The sequence below is a fragment of the Oncorhynchus masou genome, chromosome 13 (assembly GCF_036934945.1).
Source record: "Oncorhynchus masou masou isolate Uvic2021 chromosome 13, UVic_Omas_1.1, whole genome shotgun sequence".
Taxonomy (NCBI): domain Eukaryota; kingdom Metazoa; phylum Chordata; class Actinopteri; order Salmoniformes; family Salmonidae; genus Oncorhynchus; species Oncorhynchus masou.
This window is the reverse complement of record NC_088224.1, coordinates 9,586,358-9,610,713: the sequence shown is the minus strand read 5'-3', so window position 1 is coordinate 9,610,713 and position 24,356 is coordinate 9,586,358. Positions and strand designations below refer to the sequence as shown.

General features: G+C 46.3%; 1 protein-coding gene across 1 annotated transcript in view; it reads right to left on the bottom strand.

Annotated features, from left to right (window-relative positions):
• LOC135551706 (alpha-tubulin N-acetyltransferase 1-like) overlaps positions 1 to 24,356 on the bottom strand; it is a 29,532-nt gene extending 5,176 nt beyond the window's left edge. Inside the window, exons 1-9 of the mRNA XM_064982891.1 lie at positions 23,721 to 24,356; positions 23,020 to 23,080; positions 22,857 to 22,948; positions 22,107 to 22,164; positions 18,479 to 18,592; positions 14,471 to 14,572; positions 12,912 to 12,957; positions 9,609 to 9,683; positions 5,942 to 6,161 (exon numbers count right to left, since the gene is read on the bottom strand). Coding sequence (XP_064838963.1) covers positions 5,942 to 6,161; positions 9,609 to 9,683; positions 12,912 to 12,957; positions 14,471 to 14,572; positions 18,479 to 18,592; positions 22,107 to 22,164; positions 22,857 to 22,948; positions 23,020 to 23,080; positions 23,721 to 23,812 — 860 coding nt within the window. The 5' untranslated portion in view covers positions 23,813 to 24,356. The remainder of the gene's footprint in view (positions 1 to 5,941; positions 6,162 to 9,608; positions 9,684 to 12,911; positions 12,958 to 14,470; positions 14,573 to 18,478; positions 18,593 to 22,106; positions 22,165 to 22,856; positions 22,949 to 23,019; positions 23,081 to 23,720) is intronic.

Here is a 24,356-nt window from a genome sequence, read left to right as displayed (position 1 = left end):
GAAAGAACAGTGTAACTTAATAGAGAGTACCTATGAAAGAACATTGTAGTTAAAAGGTACAACTATTGGTTAAAACAAGCTCTAAACAGGGTTACCAAGGGAACCTGTCCAGTTTTGTTGGAGATCGTTTTAATGCTTTCTTCTAGGAATCGTCGGGTAAAAATTACAGGCAGCTTAATAAAAAACTCCCTGAATCGGACGTCCAGCACACTAGGAAACGTTGGACAAGCTCTAACCGGCATAGAGAGCCATGTTTGTTCTGTTTTGTTTTCTTCCCTCGTTTCGTAGTAAATTAATCATTGATATAATACTAAACTCCCCTGGCCTTGACAGACGGATGACAGCTGGGTTGCCTCCTGATTGTCCACACCCTGCCCACTAAGTGTACACTTAAACACTTCCCTTAAACACTTCCCGTCACGGATCCCAAAACTTTGGATTGATGTAAACATTGGATTGATGTAAACATTGGATTGATGTAAACATTGGATTGATGTAAACATTGGATTGATGTAAACATTGGATTGATGTAAACCTTGGATTGATGTAAACATTGGATTGATGTAAACATTGGATTGATGTAAACATTGGGTTGATGTAAACCTTGGAATGATGTAAACATTGGGTTGATGTAAACCTTGGATTGATGTACACCTTGGATTAATGTAAACATTGGATTGATGTAAACATTGGATTGATGTAAACATTGGATTGATGTAAACCTTGGATTGATGTAAACCTTGGATTGATGTACACCTTGGATTAATGTAAACATTGGAATGATGTAAACATTGGGTTGATGTAAACCTTGGATTGATGTAAACATTGGATTGATGTAAACCTTGGATTGATGTAAACATTGGATTGATGTAAACATTGGATTGATGTAAACATTGGATTGATGTAAACATTGGGCGCGGGGGAAGTTCCCACCATTGAGGAGTTTGATTAAGGGCACCAGTCTATGGCCTTTGACTAGAACGGGCTAAAGCGGTGAGTGAGGAGCGCCCTTCTCCAATCGAGCAGTAATCTCTCGCTGCTCAGTCATGTTGTCAACAAGGTAGTATTGTGCATCTTCCAGAAGCATACAGAAGCTATTTTTCATCAAATAAACGTTCGAATAAAAAAATAATAATAATAATAATTTTTGCATGTGAAAACACAGAATCTTATTCATTACTACACCTACGTCACTTCGTTTTGAGACAACTTCGCCATCTGCTAAAATGAGACACGCTCACTGGACCGTACCCACACTGGACCGTACCCACATTGGACCGTACCCACACACTCACTGGACCGTACCCACACGCTCACTGGACCGTACCCACACACTCACTGGACCGTACCCACACACTCACTGGACCGTACCCACACTGCACCGTACCCACAAGCTCACTGGACCGTACCCACACTGGACCGTACCCACACACTCACTGGACCGTACCCACACGCTCACTGGACCGTACCCACACTGGACCGTACCCACACACTCACTGGACCGTACCCACACACTCACTGGACCGTACCCACACACTCACTGGACCGTACCCACACTGCACCGTACCCACAAGCTCACTGGACCGTACCCACACTGGACCGTACCCACACACTCATTGGACCGTACCCACACACCCACTGGACCGTACCCACACACTCACTGGACCGTACCCACACTGCACCGTACCCACAAGCTCACTGGACCGTACCCACACTGCACCGTACCCACAAGCTCACTGGACCGTACCCACACTGGACCGTACCCACACACTCACTGGACCGTACACACACGCTCACTGGACCGTACCCACACTGGACCGTACCCACACACTCACTGGACCGTACCCACACACTCACTGGACCGTACCCACACACTCACTGGACCGTACCCACACTGCACCGTACCCACAAGCTCACTGGACCGTACCCACACTGGACCGTACCCACACACTCATTGGACCGTACCCACACACCCACTGGACCGTACCCACACACTCACTGGACCGTACCCACACTGCACCGTACCCACAAGCTCACTGGACCGTACCCACACTGGACCGTACCCACACACTCACTGGACCGTACCCACACGCTCACTGGACCGTACCCACACACTCACTGGACCGTACCCACACGCTCACTGGACCGTACCCACACTGCACCGTACCCACAAGCTCACTGGACCGTACCCACACGCTCACTGGACCGTACCCACACTGGACCGTACCCACACGCTCACTGCACCGGTACCCACACGCTCACTGGACCGTACCCACACACTCACTGGACCGTACCCACACACTCACTGGACCGTACCCACACGCTCACTGGACCGTATCCACACACTCACTGGACCGTACCCACACTGCACCGTACCCACACGCTCACTGGACCGTACCCACACTGGACCGTACGTTCACTGCACCGGTACCCACACACTCACTGGACCGTACCCACGCGCTCACTGGACCGTACCCACACGCTCACTGGACCGTACCCACACGCTCACTGGACCGTACCCACACGCTCACTGGACCGTACCCACACGCTCACTGGACCGGTACCCACACGCTCACTGGACCGTACCCACGCGCTCACTGGACCGTACCCACGCGCTCACTGGACCGTACCCACGCACTCACTGGACCGTACCCACACGCTCACTGGACCGTACCCACACGCTCACTGGACCGTACCCACGCGCTCACTGGACCGTACCCACGCGCTCACTGGACCGTGCCCACGCTCACTGGACCGTACCCACACGCTCACTGGACCGTACCCACACGCTCACTGGACCGTACCCACACGCTCACTGGACCGTACCCACACGCTCACTGGACCGTACCCACACGCTCACTGGACCGTACCCACACGCTCACTGGACCGGTACCCACACGCTCACTGGACCGTACCCACGCGCTCACTGGACCGTACCCACGCGCTCACTGGACCGTACCCACGCGCTCACTGGACCGTACCCACGCGCTCACAAATACTACACGGGCATTCCAACACACACACACACACACACACTTTTACCCCAACCTACATGTACATATTACCTCAACTACCTCGTACCCCTGCACATTGACTCGGTGCCGTTACTCCTCGTACATAGCCTCATTATTAAGTAAGGCCAAAACCCAATACAATAAACACTAACCTGCTTCACGTAAGGCGGGCCTGGTTCCTAAACCCAATACAATAAACACTAACCTGCTTCACGTAAGGCAGCCCCGGTTCCAAAACCCAATACAATAAACACCAACCTGCTTCACGTAAGGCAGGCCCGGGGCGTTTCATTCCCTCACCGTTAAATCCATGACAGGAAGTGTGCCAGTGCACACTTAGAGAGCAGGGTGGAGAACTGGGATGCAACCATGAGCTATCTAACAGGCTACAAACCACTTCCTGTCCTTTAAAGAAGGAAACAGTGGCTGGAGGCGTCAACACTGGGGGGGGGGTAAGGGAACTGTCCTCATTTTAGGATGTAGGGGAGGCAGAGAGAGGATGAAATGGATGTGAGGAAGGAGGAGGATTGGATGATTGTGGTCAAATTGGATAAAAAGGGGGTGGGTGGAGGTTTCAAATGTACACAGACAGTCCCTATGGCAAACCCTTCCAAACCTGGCAGAGATACAGACAGGCCATCATAATGCTGTGTCCCCAGGGCCAAGCCTTCCAAACCTGGCAGAGATACAGACAGGCCCTCATAATGCTGTGTCCCCAGGGCCAAGCCTTCCAAACCTGGCAGAGATACAGACAAGCCCTCATAATGCTGTGTCCCCAGGGCCAAGCCTTCCAAACCTGGCAGAGATACAGACAGGCCCTCATAATGCTGTGTCCCCAGAGCCAAGCCTTCCAAACCTGGCAGAGATACAGACATTACATTTACATTTAAGTCATTTAGCAGACGCTCTTATCCAGAGCGACTTACAGACAAGCCCTCATAATGCTGTGTCCCCAGGGCCAAGCCTTCCAAACCTGGCAGAGATACAGACAAGCCCTCATAATGCTGTGTCCCCAGGGCCAAGCCTTCCAAACCTGGCAGAGATACAGACAAGCCCTCATAATGCTGTGTCCCCAGGGCCAAGCCTTCCAAACCTGGCAGAGATACAGACAGGCCCTCATAATGCTGTGTCCCCAGGGCCAAGCCTTCCAAACCTGGCAGAGATACAGACAGGCCCTCAGATTTAATGCTGTGCTGTACATACTCTCCCACAAAACTGGATTAGTTTAGATAGTTTGCATGGAGTGAAGTTGTATTAGTACCTAGGGTAAAAATAAAACATAATTAAATGCTGACAACCTCCAAAATGACTTAGTCCCTCCTGATTCTGGGAGTCAGGGATCACTCCATCCGAGATCCCTCCTGATTCTGGGAGTCAGGGATCACTCCATCCGAGATCCCTCCTGATTCTGGGAGTCAGGGATCACTCCATCCGAGATCCCTCCTGATTCTGGGAGTCAGGGATCACTCCATCTGAGATCCCTCCTGATTCTGGGAGTCAGGGATCACTCCATCCGAGATCCCTCCTGATTCTGGGAGTCAGGGATCACTCCATCCAAGATCCCTCCTGATTCTGGGAGTCAGGGATCACTCCATCCGAGATCCCTCCTGATTCTGGGAGTCAGGGATCACTCCATCTGAGATCCCTCCTGATTCTGGGAGTCAGGGATCACTCCATCTGAGATCCCTCCTGATTCTGGGAGTCAGGGATCACTCCATCTGAGATCCCTCCTGATTCTGGGAGTCAGGGATCACTCCATCTGAGATCCCTCCTGATTCTGGGAGTCAGGGATCACTCCATCTGAGATCCCTCCTGATTCTGGGAGTCAGGGATCACTCCATCTGAGATCCCTCCTGATTCTGGGAGTCAGGGATCACTCCATCTGAGATCCCTCCTGATTCTGGGAGTCAGGGATCACTCCATCTGAGATCCCTCCTGATTCTGGGAGTCAGGGATCACTCCATCCGAGATCCCTCCTGATTCTGGGAGTCAGGGATCACTCCATCTGAGATCCCTCCTGATTCTGGGAGTCAGGGATCACTCCATCTGAGATCCCTCCTGATTCTGGGAGTCAGGGATCACTCCATCCGAGATCCCTCCTGATTCTGGGAGTCAGGGATCACTCCATCCGAGATCCCTCCTGATTCTGGGAGTCAGGGATCACTCCATCTGAGATCCCTCCTGATTCTGGGAGTCAGGGATCACTCCATCTGAGATCCCTCCTGATTCTGGGAGTCAGGGATCACTCCATCCGAGATCCCTCCTGATTCTGGGAGTCAGGGATCACTCCATCCGAGATCCCTCCTGATTCTGGGAGTCAGGGATCACTCCATCTGAGATCCCTCCTGATTCTGGGAGTCAGGGATCACTCCATCCGAGATCCCTCCTGATTCTGGGAGTCAGGGATCACTCCATCTGAGATCCCTCCTGATTCTGGGAGTCAGGGATCACTCCATCCGAGATCCCTCCTGATTCTGGGAGTCAGGGATCACTCCATCTGAGATCCCTCCTGATTCTGGGAGTCAGGGATCACTCCATCTGAGATCCCTCCTGATTCTGGGAGTCAGGGATCACTCCATCCGAGATCCCTCCTGATTCTGGGAGTCAGGGATCACTCCATCTGAGATCCCTCCTGATTCTGGGAGTCAGGGATCACTCCATCTGAGATCCCTCCTGATTCTGGGAGTCAGGGATCACTCCATCTGAGATCCCTCCTGATTCTGGGAGTCAGGGATCACTCCATCTGAGATCCCTCCTGATTCTGGGAGTCAGGGATCACTCCATCTGAGATCCCTCCTGATTCTGGGAGTCAGGGATCACTCCATCTGAGATCCCTCCTGATTCTGGGAGTCAGGGATCACTCCATCCAAGATCCCTCCTGTAAAATCTGGGCATTTAGTTTTGACAGTTTTTCAGGAATACCATACCTGGGGCGTTTTACCCTGTAGTTGAGGCTGCCGATGAGTGTGGGGTTGGGGGCCGGGCCCCTGTAGCCCCCAGGGGCAGGTGCTGGGGCCAGGGCCGGGCTGGGGCACTGGCGGGCCCTGCTCGGGGAGCACGGGGAGGATACCGACAACAGACGAGAGAAGGGAGGAGCCGCGGGGCAACACAAAGGCCAGGGGAGAGCCCTCTGCTCCTCTCGCACAGCTGGAGGGGGGAGACAATACCATGAGGGAGAGGAGAGATGGGGAGACAATACCACAAGGGAGAGGAGAGGGAGGAGACAATACCACGAGGGAGATGAGAGATAATACCATGAGGGAAAGGAGAGATGAGGAGACAATACCATGAGGGAGAGGAGAGATGGGGAGACAATACCATGAGGGAGAGGAGAGGGAGGAGACTACCACGAGGGAGAGGAGAGGTATGAGACAATACCACGAGGGAGAGGAGGGGAGGAGACAATATCATGAGGGAGAGGAGAGATGGGGAGACAATACCATGAGGGAGAGGAGAGAATTGGAGACAATACCATGAGGGAGAGGAGAGGTAATACCATGAGGGAGAGGAGAGATGGGGAGACAATACCATGAGGGAGAGGAGAGATGAGGAGACAATACCATGAGGGAGAGGAGAGAATTGGAGACAATACCATGAGGGAGAGGAGAGGTAATACCATGAGGGAGAGGAGAGATGGGGAGACAATACCATGAGGGAGAGGAGAGATGAGGAGACAATACCATGAGGGAGAGGAGAGATGGGGAGACAATATCATGAGGGAGAGGAGAGGGGGAGGCAATACCAAGAGGGAGAGGAGAGGGAGGAGACAATACCATGAGGGTGAGGAGAGATGGGGAGACAATACCATGAGGGAGAGGAGAGGGAGGAGACAATATAATGAGGGAGAGGAGAGGGAGGAGACAAGATCATGAGGGAGAGGAGAGGGGAGGCAATACCAAGAGGGAGAGGAGAGGGAGGAGACAATACCATGAGGGAGAGGAGAAGTAATACCATGAGGGAGAGGAGAGATGGGGAGACAATACCATGAGGGAGAGGAGAGACAATACCATGAGGGAGAGGAGAGGAGAGGGGGAGACAATACCATGAAGGAGAGGATAGATGGGGAGACAATACCATGAGGGTGAGGAGAGATGGGGAGACAATACCATGAGGGTGAGGAGGGTAGAGGGGGAGACATAGAGATGACTGTCAAATAGAGCATCACTGTATTACTCAGAATCTAATACAGGCTGATTTAATAGTGCATGATCACTGCACTAACAGAGGCATTTTTTAAGTATTGATGAAGTGGACATAAACTCAAAACTGGATTGACACAAGGAGATGAATCAAGCAACTGCACTGAGAATAGACTGGACACAGAGGTTCTATGTGACTAGACAGGACACAGAGGTTCTATGTGACTAGACTGGACACAGAGGTTCTATGTGACTAGACTGGACACAGAAGTTCTATGTGACTAGACTGGACACAGAGGTTCTATGTGACTAGACAGGACACAGAGGTTCTATGTGACTAGACTGGACACAGAGGTTCTATGTGACTAGACTGGACACAGAGGTTCTATGTGACTAGACTGGACACAGAGGTTCTATGTGACTAGACTGGACACAGAGGTTCTATGTGACTAGACTGGACACAGAGGTTATATGTGACCAGACTGGACGCAGAGGTTCTATATGACTAGACTGGATGCAGAGGTTCTATGTGACTAGACTGGACACAGAGGTTCTATGTGACTAGACTGGACACAGAGGTTCTATGTGACCAGACTGGACACAGAGGTTCTATGTGACTAGACTGGACACAGAGGTTCTATGTGACTAGACTGGACACAGAGGTTCTATGTGACTAGACTGGACACAGAGGTTCTATGTGACTAGACTGGACACAGAGGTTCTATGTGACTAGACAGGACACAGAGGTTCTATGTGACTAGACTGGACACAGAGGTTCTATGTGACTAGACTGGATGCAGAGGTTCTATGTGACTAGACTGGACAGAGGTTCTATATTACTAGACTGGACACAGAGGTTCTATGTTACTCGACTGGACACAGAGATTCTGTGCTACGATTGACTAGACTGGACACAGAGGTTCTATGTGACTAGACAGGACACAGAGGTTCTATGTGACTAGACTGGACACAGAGGTTCTATGTGACTAGACTGGACACAGAGGTTCTATGTGACTAGACTGGACACAGAGGTCCTATGTGACTCGACTGGACACAGAGGTCCTATGTTACTAGACTGGACACAGAGTTTCTGTGCTACGATTGACTAGACTGGACACAGAGGTTCTATGTGACTAGACTGGACACAGAGGTTCTATGTGACTAGACTGGACAAAGAGGTTCTATGTGACTAGACTGGACACAGAGGTTCTATGTGACTAGACAGGACACAGAGGTTCTATGTGACTAGACTGGACACAGAGGTTCTATGTGACTAGACTGGACACAGAGGTCCTATGTGACTCGACTGGACACAGAGGTTCTATGTGACTCGACTGGACACAGAGTTTCTGTGCTACGATTGACTAGACTGGACACAGAGGTTCTATGTTACGTTTGACTAGACTGGAAACAGAGGTTCTATGTTACGTTTGACTAGGAAACAGACTATGGACTAGACTGGAAACAGAGGTTCTATGTTATGTAGACTGGACACAGAGGTTCTATGACTTTGACTAGACTGGACACAGAGGTTCTATGTTACGTTTGACTAGACTGGAAACAGAGGTTCTATGTTACGTTTGACTAGACTGGACACAGAGGTTCTATGTTACGTTTGACTAGACTGGACAGAGGTTCTATGTTACTCGACTGGACACAGAGGTTCTATGTTACATTTGACTAGACTGGACAGAGGTTCTATGTTACTAGACTGGACACAGAGGTTCTATGTTACATTTGACTAGACTGGACAGAGGTTCATGTTACTCGACTGGACACAGAGGTTCTATGTTACGTTTGACTAGACTGGACAGAGGTTCTATGTTACTCGACTGGACACAGAGGTTCTATGTTACGTTTGACTAGACTGGACAGAGGTTCTATGTTACTCGACTGGACACAGAGGTTCTATGTTACATTTGACTAGACTGGACAGAGGTTCTATGTTACATTTGACTAGACTGGACAGAGGTTCTATGTTACGCTTTTCAACGTCCTAATGTTCACCAAGCTGCTCCTGAATGCTTATCCCAGTGAATGGCTCAGTGTCTCTCAGACTAAACTGACCTACAGTAACGAGGCAGAATATAAACGCCTGTCATAGAGGCCAAACAAATTCAGCCGAATGACAACTGTCCTACAGCACTCTGTTTATAATGAAGTGGGGAAATATCCCTACAATTAACAATGTTTCGTCCCAGGGAAAATTTGATGTATACTCATCAAGCTGTCATACAATGTCTTGACTGGGTTTTCTAGTACAACTAAATGATGTAGATCTGACATTTTCCAGCTGTACTGGGCTGGTTTCCCGGACCCAGATTAAACCTAGTCCTGGAATAAGAATCTCCATTAAACGTGTTTAATCCAGGACTAGCCTTAATCTGGGTCCGGGAAACTGGCCCAGTAGGAGTTATCCTCCACGTGTTCTGTCCAAGTTTAAACGGTGGCTCACCCCCTCTCTGTGTTAGTGAGTAGGGCTTGATCTCTCCGTCCAGCTTTTGGGGGGGATCCTTTCTCAACTGGGCCGCTGTGGAAGAGGATACAGTCAGCACGGGGGGAAACATTATAGCAACCCAATGGCAGGCCTATGTCAACCCTATGGCAGCCCTATGTCAACCCTATGGCAGGCCTATGTCAACCCTATGGCAGGCCTATGGCAACCCAATGACAGGCCTATGGCAACCTAATGGCAGGCCTACGATAGGTATATGGCAACCCAATGGCAGGCCTATGGCAGCCCTACGACAGGTATATGTCAACCCAATGGCAGCCCTATGGCAGCCCTACGACAGGTATATGTCAACCCAATGGCAGCCCTATGGCAGCCCTATGACAGGTATATGTCAACCCAATGGCAGCCCTATGGCAGCCCTACGACAGGTATATGGCAACCCAATGGCAGGCCTATGGCAGCCCTACGACAGGTATATGTCAACCCAATGGCAGCCCTATGGCATCTGAGCCATCTATACAAACAGGTAGAGCCATCTATACAAACAGGTAGAGCCATCTATACAAACAGGTAGAGCCATCTATACAAACAGGTAGAGCCATCTATACAAACAGGTAGAGCCATCTATACAAACAGGTAGAGCCATCCATACAAACAGGTAGAGCCATCTATACAAACAGGTAGAGCCATCCATACAAACAGGTAGAGCCATCTATACAAACAGGTAGAGCCATCCATACAACTTTGTGCATGACACAAGTAATTTTTCCAACAATTGTTTACAGACAGATCATTTCACTTATAATTCACTGTATCACAATTCCAGTGGGTCAGAAGTTTACATACACTAAGTGAATCCAATCGAGAATCTGTGGAAAGAACTGAAAACTGCTGTTCACAAATGCTGTTTTGCAAGGAGGAATGGGAAAACATTTCAGTCTCTCGATGTGCAAAACTGATAGAGACATACCCCAAGCGACTTACAGCTGTAATCGCAGCAAAAGGTGGCGCTACAAAGTATTAATTTAAGGGGCTGAATAATTTTGCACGCCCAATTTTTCAGTTTTTGATTTGTTAAAAAGTTTGAAATATCCAATAAATGTCGTTCCACTTCATGATTGTGTCCCACTTGTTGTTGATTCTTCACAAAAAAAATACAGTTTTATATCTTTATGTTTGAAGCCTGAAATGTGGCAAAAGGTCACAAAGTTCAAGGGGGCCGAATACTTTCGCAAGGCACTGTATATATACTGAGATCATGTGACAGATCATGTGACACTTAGATTGCACACTGGTGTACTTTATTTAACTAACTATGTGACTTCTGGAGGTAATTGGTTGCACCAGATCGTATTGAGGGGCTTCATAGCAGAGGAGGCGAATACATACTGTATACACCCACCACTTTTCAGTTTTGAATTTTTTTGAATTTTTTGAAACAAGTTTTTTTTTTTCATTTCACTTCACCAATTTGGACTATTTTGTCCATTACATGAAATCCAAATAAAAATCAATTTAGATTACAGGTTGTAATGCAACAAAATAGGAAAAATGCCAAGGGGGGTGAACACTTTTGCAAGGCTCTGGTAGTGGATGGGACTACAAACAGGTCTATTATTATCTGTGGCGGGAAGGTAGCCTGGGACATTGTTAGGGGTAGTGTGTCTATCTGATCTCAGGGTAGCCATAGCAGCCTGGTACCTGGGAGACTTGCTCCAGTATATCATATATCTACAGTAAATCTGTCAGATACATTGTGTCATATAATGGACCCAGCTGGGAGGGAAGCAGGGTAGTGATACAGAAGAGCAAGCACACACACACACACACACACACAGAGACAGAGAGAGACAGGAGAAACAGGAAAACAGGAGAGAGAGAGAGAGAGACAGAGAGAGGGAGAGAGGGAGAGAGAGAGAGACAGAGAGAGACAGGAGAAACAGGAGAGAGAGAGAGAGAGAGAGAGAGACAGAGAGAGACAGGAGAAACAGGAAAACAAGAGAGAGAGAGAGAGAGAGACAGAGAGAGAGACAGAGGGAGAGAGAGAGACAGAGGGAGAGAGAGACAGAGGGAGAGAGAGAGAGAGAGACAGAGAGAGACAGAGAGAGACAGAGAGAGAGAGAGAGACAGAGAGAGAGAGAGAGAGAGAGACAGAGAGAGCGAGAGAGAGAGAGAGAGAGAGAGAGAGAGAGAGAGAGAGAGAGAGAGCGAGAGAGAGAGAGACAGATCCCATTGTTTATGTCAGGGCCCCTGTTTCTCATCCTCTTTCTCTGAGAAAAAGAGGGTCCCTGACATCAATGAAAGGATCGAGCAGCGAAAACGAGAAAGAAAGTGGGGAGTGGATGAGGAGGAACGAGGAGGAGTAAAAGAGATAGAAAGTTCCTTACAAAAAGCTGTACATTCTCTGATCCGGCAGAGGAGAGGGAGGCGAGCCTGGGAAAGTTTGGTGAAACACAAGCCACCGTATGGAAAAACAATAAGAACTTCACAGAACTTTCCAGGGTTAGTAGTGACTCTCCAAAAATATCCTATATACTAGAGGGTGCAAATGAGGAATTATTTATTTTATTTTATTTATAGCCTACTTTTGTTCATTTAACAAAAATGTTGAAAAAAATAATAAAGTAAAATAAAAAACTACAATATATAACTTCAGAAATGTAGCACTGCAGCTTATCTCATACTTCGGTGTACAGACAGACATGCTTCTGGAGACGATATGTCTGCTACATGCACGTCTTGGCAATGTGCCTCCACAGACACTTTTATCACAACTAAGATGGCCGCTACAGATTTGGGTTTTAGTGCGACACCTTTTGAGTGGTTTAAGGCCAAATACATGCATTGACAAATACATTACATTGATGATGTAACATCTAGCTCATTTTAAAAACAAACCCAGCTGCAAATATTAGAGTGTCTGTTTTTTGGCAAGGATACAGAGAGAGAGACAGCCCAGTCTGTATTAGGCGTGACACAAGCGGACACCTGTGAGGGTGTGGACACCCACGCCAGCACAAACCCTGCTCCTATTACCCGTCACCACACCACCACAGGCAGGAAGCCAACACGGACTGTTATTTTGGATGAGAAGTGTTGCGCAACTGTCTGCGTCACAACTGACACTCTCGTTCTCTATTTAGTGTACTACTGTTAACCAGGACTCATACGGGCTCTGATCAACAGTAGTGAACTACATTAGGGGAAAGGGAGCCATTTGGGACGCAGCCTAGTTGCACAACACTACTCATCGAAAATAACACAGAATGAAGACATAGCCTGGCACAGAGATGGGAATATTACCTGATCTGTTGGTGAAGAAACCATCAAACACCACAAAGTTATTGACCTAGAGAAGGCGGAGGGGAGACAAGTGGACAAGGAAAGGGAGAGAGAAGGGGAGAGGGGAGAGAGAAGGGGAGACAAGTGGACAGGGAAAGGGGGAGAGAAGGGGAGAGGGGAGAGAGAAGAGGAGACAAGTGGACAGGGAAAGGGGGAGAAGGGGAGAGGGGAGAGGGGGAGACAAGTGGACAGGGAAAGGGGAGACAAGTGGACAGGGAAAGGGAGAGAAGGGGAGGGGAGAGGAGGAGAGAGGAGAGAAGGGGAGACAAGGGACAGGGAAAGGGAGAGAAGGGGAGAGAGAGAAGGGGGACAAGTGGACAGGGAAAGAAGAGAGGGGAGAGAGAAGGGGGGACAAGTGGACAGGGGGGGAGAGAAGGGGGAACAAGTGGACAGGGAAAGGGGGAGAGAGGGGAGAGGGGGAGAGAGAAGGGGGAACAAGTGGACAGGGAAAGGGGGAGAGAAGGGGAGAGGGGAGAGAGAAGGGGGGACAAGTGGACAGGGAAAGGGGGAGAGAAGGGGAGACAAGTGGACAAGGAAAGGGGGAAAGGAGGAGAGAGAAGGGGAGACAAGTGGACAGGGAAAGGGGGAGAGAAGGGGAGAGGGGAGAGAGAAGGGGGAACAAGTGGACAGGGAAAGGGGGAGAGAGAGGGGAGGGAGAGGGGGGAACACGTGGACAGGGAAAGGGGGAGAGAAGGGGAGACAAGTGGACAAGGAAAGGGGGAAAGGAGGAGAAGAAGGGGAGACAAGTGGACAGGGAAAGGGGGAGAGAAGGGGAGAGGGGAGAGAGAAGGGGGAACAAGTGGACAGGGAAAGGGGGAGAGAAGGGGAGACAAGTGGACAGGGAAAGGGGGAGAGAAGGGGAGAGGGGAGAGAGAAGGGGGAACAAGTGGACAGGGAAAGGGGGAGAGAAGGGGAGAGGGGAGAGAGGGGGGACAAGTGGACAGGGAAAGGGGGAGAGAAGGGGAGAGGGAGAGGACAGGGGAGAGGGGAGAGAGAAGGGGAGACAAGTGGACAGGGAAAGGGGGAGAGAAGGGGAGAGGGGAGAGAGAAGGGGAGAGAGAGAGGAAACAGAAAAACATATGAATAATTCATTAATCCGTCCCAGGTAGATGATAGACGGCCGGCCCATGATGATGACATCATGTAGCTAGTCTGTTTACCAGAATCATTAACTGTAGGACCCAGCCTGATGTAGGGCCCAGCCTGATGTAGGGCCCAGCCTGATGTAGGGCCCAGCCTGATGAGAGCTAGTCTGTTTACCAGAATCATTAACTGTAGGACCCAGCCTGATGTAGGGCCCAGCCTCTCTTCAAGTATGTTCTATATTGAGCCAATACTCCCTTCACCTCCTGTCTTATCTCAGTCTGAAACAGTTAGTTTATGAAATGTTCAGATCTATTTGCATTATCTGAGCCTGTACTGTCAGGCCTGTATAATGATTTACCAGAGTGAAGATACAGCGTTGAGGACTACAAAGCACTGGTGGCACAATCACAGGAGAGACCGCCGTCAAATCATACCTGAGGTACACCGTTTTTCAGACCGTAATGCTTCTCCAGGAAAGAGAGGAACTTAGGGGAGGGCCTGTCGTAAGCCATCCTCACTGGCTCCAGCTTTTTGTGCTGAACATGGAGGGGAAGAGACGGAGGTAAAACATAGCAATTACAACACGTCTCAACAAGCAAACAGACATTTGAAGAACAGCCTCTTGGCAACAGCCTGTAATTTCTAGTCCAACGACTCTGCCTCAGCACACCATCACATTCCAGTCTGTGCGTTCTACTTTTCATAGCCTGGTCAACAACAAAAAATATCAGGAATATTGTACTCAACAATGGTGAGAGCCGAGGTGTATTCATTAGTGCAAAACCGTAACAAAAAAAACCGTTTCACTAAAAATGTTTGTTTTGCAATGAAAAGGAGAGTTTCTGATAGGACAAATTCAGGTAGGTCCATTCCTGTTTCATCCCGTTTGCTTCCCTTTGGTTCCTAATGAATACACCCCGGCTGTAACCAGGCTATAGTGGTCATTCCTTCTGTCCAGGGTGTCAATTCTAATTGAAGTCACTCAATTCAGAAAGTGATTTGAATAAAAAAATCTAAATACACTGAACAAAAATATAAACACAACATGTAAAGTGTAAAATAAATGGTTTAATCCCATGTTTCATGAGCTGAAATAAAAGATCCCAGAAATGTTCCATAAGCACAAACAGCTTATTTCTCTCAAACTTTGTGCACAAATTTGTTAATATCCCTGTTAGTGAGCCTTTGTCCTTTGCCAACATAATCCATCCACCTGACAGGTGTTGCATATCAAGAAGCTGATTAAACAGCATGATCATTACACAGGTGTACTGTCATGACTTTGGCCTGGGGGAAGGTTTATGACAGTCATAAATACCTCTTCCCCCCCTCTCTCTGTCTCTCCTTTTTCCTCTCTCTACCCTACTGATGTGACTATTGGAAACCCCTTGGTTAACATAGAGATTCTGGGAACATCAGAATGTGGGGGGGAAATGAACTATATTCTGGTAATCCGACCAATTGAACATATGCAGTGGTACTTAATGAATATGATGTCAGTTCGGTTGTCATCTGATACATGCTCATCAATGATAAGATGACATAAACTCTACAGTGGAAAGTCTACACATCAGAGTTATCGGATTCACATGGAATTATTGTTCAATTTAAATTTTTGAATATGAAATTATTTGTGATGGGATGAAATGTGATTTTAGCTTCTAAAATGTGAGATTTGGGTTTTCATAAATTACGGCTCTGCTCAATCAGTGGCCAGCCCCTGTGAAGGGACATGGGCTATAAAACTTTTCAAACACGCCCTCCTCTCCCTTCCTATATAAAGCCTGGACGACAATATAACCTCCTGTTCCGAGGACGACGGTCCGATGTCAGAAAGGTTCAGATAATAACTACAGAACGAAGCCAACATCAGCGTGAGCTTTGGTTGCGAATGGTATGAACTTTGAACTCTTATTCACTACAGCAGTGATACCTCCTAGCTGTTGAGTTAGCAACAGCCGCTGCAAACGAGGTTAGGAAGGAACAGACAGAGTACCTGTCTACCACACAATGACGTTACTACAACGTATCCAATTGACCACCAGAGACATTCTTCAAAGGACAAAGGACACGGTTTGGCAACACGGCCAACCGTCATTTTCGTCATTTTCTGTATGGTTAATGAGAAAGTCCATATTGCAAATGTACCGTCCCTTACTAGACGGTTTGGCAACACGGCCTTCCATCTACCACCAACCTACCGAAGCGCAGCTCAGAGTACATATTTATTGCATTTTCCTTTTCCAAATGGGCAGTAATTTAGAATGCATAAGATACTGTATTTAAAATAGCACAGCTTCGCCCTTTGTTCCTCAGTCTTCCTGCTCTTTCACTCAAACCCAGCCCCTTTTCCTTTGTGTAACACTGTCATATCTGTTCCGCCCACTAGGGATGTTTTCCTTTATGACGTCATTTGTAATCAAGTTATGATTTAATTATGTGTAATTCTGTGTTATTAGTTAGGTATTTAGTAAATAAATAATTAAACCCAATTTTGTATTGCTGATTCAAATTGTTGGCCAGGGTTCGTGCGGAGAATTTACAACTTTCAGAAGAGACTGAATTAAGGTGACGATTAATATTGACTGCTATTGATGTGAAATATTACTAGGTCTTTAAGAGTTTATTCGGAAGATAACAGCTCTATAAATATTATTTTGTGGTGCCCCGACTTTCTAGTTAATTACATTTACATGATTAGCTTAATATTAATTCTTTTATAGAATATCATGTCATATCACTTAATCCGGCATAGCCAAAGACACGACAATACCTTGTGCTGAGGACAATAAAAGGCCACTTTAAAATGTGCAGTTTTGTTAGACAATCTCATGTCTCAAGTTTTGAGGGAGCGTGCAATTGGCATGCAGACCGCAGGAATGTCCACCAGACCTGTTGCCAGAGAATTGAATGTACATTTTCCTACCACAAGCCGCCTTCAATGTCATTAGAGAATTTAGAGAATTTGGTAGTAGGTCCAATCGGCCTCACAACCACAGACCATGATGGCAGTGGGGTTATGTTGTGGGCAGGCATAAACTATGGACAATGAACACAATTGCATTTTATCAATGGCAATTTGAATGCACAGAGAGGCCCATTGTCGTGCCATTCATCCGCCGCCATCACCTCATGTTTCAGCATGATAATGCACAGCCTCATGTCACCAGGATCTTTACACTATTCCTGAAAGCTGAAAATGTCCCAGTTCTTCCATGCCCTGCATACTCTCCAGACATGCCACACATTGAGCATGTTTGGGATGCTCTGGATCGACATGTACGACAGCATGTTCCAGTTCCTGCCAATATCCAGCAACTTCACACAGCCGTTGAAGAGTGGGACTATATTCCAGACCACAATCAACAGCCTGATCAACTCTATGCGAAGGAGATGTGTCATGCTGCATGAGACAAATAGTGGTCACACTACATACTGACTGGTTTTCTGATCCACGCCCCTACCTTCTGTGACCAACAGATACATACTGTATCTGTATACCCAGTCATGTGAAATCCCTAGATTTGGGTAAACTCCAGCCCTTCATCCGTCCCAGGTAAACCCCAACCCTTCATCCGTCCCAGGTAAACCCCAACCCTGCTTCCGTCCTGGTAAACACCAACCCTACATCTGTCCCAGGTAAACCCCAACCCTGCTTCCGTCCAGGTAAACCCCAACCCTTCATCTGTCCCAGGTAAACCCCAACCCTTCATCCGTCCCAGGTAAACCCCAACCCTACATCCGTCCAGGTAAACCCCAACCCTTCATCTGTCCCAGGTAAACCCCAACCCTACATCCGTCCAAGGTAAACCCCAACCCTACATCCGTCCCCAACCCTACATCCGGTAAACCCCAACCCTACATCTGTCCCAGGTAAACCCCAACCCTTCATCCGTCCCAGGTAAACCCCAACCCTACATCTGTCCAAGGTAAACCCCAACCCTACATCCGTCCAAGGTAAACCCCAACCCTTCATCCGTCCCAGGTAAACCCCAACCCTACATCCGTCCCAGGTAAACCCCAACCCTTCATCCGTCCCAGGTAAACCCCAACCCTTCATCCGTCCCAGGTAAACCCCAACCCTACATCTGTCCCAGGTAAACCCCAACCCTGCTTCCGTCCAGGTAAACCCCAACCCTACATCCGTCCAAGGTAAACCCCAACCCTACATCCGTCCAAGGTAAACCCCAACCCTACATCCGTCCCAGGTAAACCCCAACCCTACATCTGTCCCAGGTAAACCCCAACCCTTCATCCGTCCCAGGTAAACCCCAACCCTACATCCGTCCCAGGTAAACCCCAACCCTGCATCCGTCCAGGTAAACCCCAACCCTGCTTCCGTCCAGGTAAACCCCAACCCTGCTTCCGTCCAGGTAAACTCCAGCCCTTCATCCGTCCCAGGTAAACCCCAAACCTGCATCAAGGCTTGGTCTCTGACTCACCTGCAGCATGAAGCTAAACAGCTCCAGTCCGTAGCCGTGCCTCTGAAGGTGCTGTGTCACAAAGAAATCCAAGACACACAGAGGCTCTGTCTCGACATGCGCCCCTCGCTGGTCCTAGGGAGGCATTACAATACATTCAATTCAATTCAAGTCAAGTCAATTCTCAATTAATATTAAATTCAACTTGATTAATCCCCTCAGGAGCAATTACGAGTAACCATAGTGAGGGAAACTTGGACATTTGAATGAGGATAACACAATTTCCGTATAACCATGAAACCGACGGTTATGGATGAACACCATTGTGAAAATAAAATACAACCGACATAACCGTTTAAAAATAAATAAAATAAATATGTTTGTTGTTTTTTTTGTCAAACAAACAGCTGACTGAATGATCAGCAGCAGCGCAGCACATAGAAATGTAATGAATAGAACAAGCTTGGAACCTCTAACCCTGGTAATGTGACTGGTAAATATAATGAATAGAACCTGTAACCCTGGTAATGTGACTGGTAAATAGAATGAATAGAACTTGTAACCCTGGTCATGTGACTGGTAAATAGAATGAATAGAACCTGTAACCCTGGTAAATGAGAATGAATAGAACCACTAACCCTGGTAAATAGAATGAATAGAACCTGTAACCCTGGTAATGTGACTGGTAAATAGAATGAATAGAACCTGTAACCCTAACCCTGGTAACTGAATGAAATAACCCTGAATGAATAGAACCTGTAATGTGACTGGTAAATAGAATGAATAGAACTGGTCATGTGACTGGTAAATATAATGAATAGAACCACTAACCCCCTGGTAAAAATATAATGAATAGAACCTCTAACCCTGGTCATGTGACTGGTAAATATAATGAATAGAACCTCTAACCCTAACCCTGGTCATGTGACTGGTAAATATAATGAATAGAACCTCTAACCCTGGTAATATGACTGGTAAATATAATGAATAGAACCTCTAACCCTGGTAATATGACTGGTAAATAGAATGAATAGAACCTCTAACCCTGGTAATATGACTGGTAAATAGAATGAAGAACCTCCCTGGTAATATGACTGGTAAATAGAATGAATAGAACCTGGTCATGTGACTGGTAAATATAATGAATAGAACCTCTTACCCTGGTAATATGACATGTGACTGGTAAATGAATGAATAGAACCTCTAACCCTGGTAATATGACAAATAGAACCTCTAAATATAATGAATAGAACCTCTTACCCTGGTCATGTGACTGGTAAAGATAATGAATAGAACCTCTTACCCTGGTCATGTGACTGGTAAATATAATGAATAGAACCTCTTACCCTGGTCATGTGACTGGTAAAGATAATGAATAGAACCTCTAACCCTGGTCATGTGACTGGTAAATATAATGAATAGAACCTCTAACCCTGGTCATGTGAATGGTAAATATAATGAATAGAACCTCTAACCCTGGTCATGTGACTGGTAAACTCAAATTGGTAAAGAGGTCAATGGAAGGCCGACCTGGATTGGCATTCAACAAATCTGATCTAACTAAAGTGGATATTTGTCAAATCCGTCATGATTGATGTATTGTAACAGGCACATAATGAAGGTTAATAAAAGTCTGGATTTGTGTAAATATCTGGCTGTTTTCACTGCATAACATTTAGAAGTTGACCCCTTTTTTCATGTTTAGAATAAGTTACTGCTAAATGCTAACTCCTGTTCGTATGAACTGGTAGCATAGCTAGCGTGCAAAGCTCAGTGGTGATAGTCAAGAGCCGTTTTTAAATGTTATGCAGTTAATTGGTGACGATGACATGGACACGTCTTGGGGTTGACATCCATACAAGCATTATACTCTGATTTTAACCTCAACATAGTGTGAAATACACATACTGTTTAAACAATAGCCTGTATAAATAACACTGTATAAACAATGTAGGCTAATTTTGCTGGGGGGGGGGGGGGCAATGAACAGATTGAGGATCGCTTCCATTGTTTTGGTCGATTTCCATTGACATCTTTATCACACCTACAGAAGGGGCAGTAAATAAATAATTCCCATGTGGAAGCGTTTGAAAATAAACAGATTCATGGGACCAGTGCCATTGCTGGATTCTAAAGGAGTAGCATTGAAAACGTGACCAGCGGCCGGGAAAAGCAGTTTCTATAACATCTAAATTAATAGAATGACAGTTATGCTTTATCCTAGCAGTTTGCTGAAATTCTCTCAACAATCGTGTTAATTATCTGGTTTACTCCGATGAGTACACTCCCAATGGCCTCCAGTCCACCCACTATACCAGCAATGACTTGAATGAGGACACCTGTTCTTTTCATTCTATTTATACCAAACAAAAATATAAAAATGCAACATGGAACCATTTCAAATATTTTACTGAGTTACACTACATTTCAGGAAATCAAGTCAATTGAAATAAATTCATGAGGCCCTACTCTATGGAGTAGGGCAGTGGTGCAGCCATGGGTGGGCCTGGGAGGGCATAGGCCCACCCACTGGGGAGCCAGGCCCGGCCAATCAGAATGAGTTTTTCCCCACAAAACGGCTTATTACAGACAGACAGATATACTCCTAAGCACTCCCACCCCAGACGATCCCACAGGTGAAGAAGCCAGATGGGGGTCCTGGGCTGGCGTGGTTGTGAGGTTTATTGGACACTCTGCCAAATTCTCTAAAATTACAATGAACTAAGCTTAAAGTATAAAAATAAACATTAAATTCTATGGCAACAGCTCTGGTGGACCTTCCTGCAGTCAACATGCCAATTGAACGCTCCCTCAAAACTTTAGACATCTGTTGCATTTTTGTTGGGTAGCAAAACACGGCACATTTTTTAAATGGGCTTTTATTGTTCCCAGCACAAGGTGCACCTGTGTAATTATCATGCTGTTTAATCAGTTTATTGATATGCAACACCTGTCAAGTGGATTTAATTAACTTGGCAAAGGATAAATGCTCACGAACTGGGATATAAACAAATCTGTGCACAACAATTGAGAGAAATTAGCTTTCTGTGCATAAAATAAACATTTCTGGTATTTGTTTTTGTTCAGCTCAAGAAAGATGGGACAAACACTTTACATGTTGCGTTTCATATTTTTGTTCAGTGTAAATGGCAGCACATGCTGATGTAACGGATGTGAAACGGCTAGCTTAGTTAGCGGTGTGCGCTAAATAGCGTTTCAATCGGTGACGTCACTTGCTCTGAGACCTTGAAGTAGTGGTTCCCCTTGCTCTGCAAGGGCCGCGGCTTTTGTGGAGCGATGGGCAACGATGCTTCGTGGGTGACTGTTGTTGATTTGTGCAGAGGGTCCCTGGTTCGAAGCCCGGGTATGGGCGAGGGGACGGTTTAAAGTTATACTGTTACACTCAGTCAGGAGCAGAGGAGAGGAGAAGATGTGCTTTAAAATGTTTTTGCTATAATGGTTATTACGGTGAACAAGGCCATTTGGCCAGCCAATTCCCGTCATCCAAAATCTCATGACCGTCACAGCCCTACATTTGAATGAGCTGAAACCTCCTTTTACTACACTTTTGCATTAATAGGAACAAACTTTCACATATGTTGCATTAAATACATTGTGGGAATACACAAGTAAAGAAAGTGGAACTCACAAGCAGAAATAACTTCTTACAGCCAACCTTTAGAAAACCCACTGCAAGTCCCCTTCCTCTGTGTGCGTGGGGGAGAAAGAGAGAGAGAGAGGGGAGTGTTACAGTCAAGCTGCTACATTGGGAAGTGAGAGGAGGGTTGAAATCACAAAATGATTAACCTCGTTTTCCATTTGAGTGAATTGCACTGAGAGAAACCAGAACTAGTATAGTGTTGGTTTCAGCACCACACCGTTTCTTGTCAATCCACTAACACTGTGCCTCCTTTGTGACCTCACAACGAAAGGAAAGAAAGAAAGAAAGAAAGAAAGAAAGAAAGAAAGAAAGAAAGAAAGAAAGAAAGAAAGAAAGAAAGAAAGAAAGAAAGAAAGAAAGAAAGAAAGAAAGAAAGAAAGAAAGAAAGAAAGAAAGAAAGAAAGAAAGGCAGGCAGACGTGACAGTAGTGGACATGTCAAGGTGGCCTTGAAAAGCTTTTGCTACTCTATGATGATGAACAAACATGAATTCTTGAAGGACTTCCAAATAGAGGTTTGAAACAGATGTGCACGCGTGTTCTTGTGTCTCATTGTGTCTTATGCTGGACAAAATGTCCTCAATAGTAGAGGATTACATGTTCTCATCTAATCTGTGACGGGGAGTGAGGAGTTAAGAGGCTTTTCCCGTTCTAGTGATACTATGTCAATGTTCTAGAAAAAGGATAGAACCCAGGAGCTGTTCTGTGATGATGAGTGAGGTCGGTAGGCAGGTAGGTACCCATTGCTTTCTCTGTCTTTCAGCAGGTAGAGATGGTGCTTGTTGGTCTGCAGCTTTGATGCACTTGTGATTGGTGCTGTCAAGTATTGGGCCTGGGGAAAGACAATACAGTGAATGAACCTAGGGCCTACGGCAACACAAATATAGGCTGTAGCGCACGCACCTTGGCTGAGGATCTTCCAAGTTCATCAATTACTGCTGCAATTAAAGATTGAGGATCTGACCTACATTAAAGAATAAAATAACAAAATTAAAAAAGAGGAGATGGGAGGTTTGATTCATGACACACTAACAGTAAAATATCTATTGAGCTTGTGTGTGTTTTAGGCCTATTCATGTATTGGTCAAATGTGGTAGCCTAGTGTTTCAAACTGCTCAATGATCTTCTATCCAAAATAGTAAACACTTAAGAATATAATGTAGGTTACATATAGACTTTTTTTTCCTGTCAGCTTTAATTAAGAACTGTCACTTTGCATTTTTTGCAAACCGATGAAGGGATTGAATGATTGTCAATACACAGACGTCATGCACAACTGTAGGGTTAGAGAGTTGGACTAGTGACCGGAAGGTTGCAAGTTCAAACCCCCGAGCTGACAAGGTACAAATCTGTCGTTCTGCCTCTGAACAGACAGTTAACCCACTGTTCCTAGGCCGTCATTGAAAATAAGAATTTGTTCTTAACTGACTTGCCTGGTTAAATAAAGATAAAAAAATAAAAATTTGGTTGAAGCTCTCCGCAGTCATGTTGTAAATTGACATCACATGTAACCAGAGATGGTAAACTTAACGGCGGATGTCCCAAATGAAAAGCTGTTTGTTCTGGCTGCAGAAAACGACAGCACACGAATAGAATAACGTTACCTTCCCAGCGATTTTGTTAATGCAATCAGGTTTTGATCCAAAACTGTAATCCTTTCAGGGAAAATGTGGTTTACATCAACAGTGGTTTCCATATTCCTTTAAAAAAAAGTCGTCACTCGTAGTATAAAATCAGTGCTCCCGCATGTGTTTTATTGCTTGATAATGTGCAGCTAGACCAGCCAGCTAGAGGTTTAACAATAACACTGTTAGCAAAGCTAGCTAGCAACCTCGTCCCTTAAGATAGAACAACATTGGCCACTGATTTTACAGTCACTTAACTATGTTATCAATGAGCAACAGTAACTAGCTACAGTATCAAAACGGTCCGGCCATGTAGTGGTAATATTGTATCAATACTATACCCCGGTAACCCAATAATACCATTATACAACAACAAAAACACGGATCTTTATAAAAGCGTAGCCTACTAAACTTTCAAAAACTTACAAAAACTCAAGTAACTGAACAATGACATAAAATAGAAACGTTAAATGCCAATATTGCACATCTTATCAGTTCGTGTAAAACAGCCACGATGAGCCTGAAGTATAATCTGTACATTTATACACTGCCCTACGGCGAACGGGTCCGGGCTGTCGCTGTACAGTTCGATTTGGTTGTTAGGAAAGCCAAGGA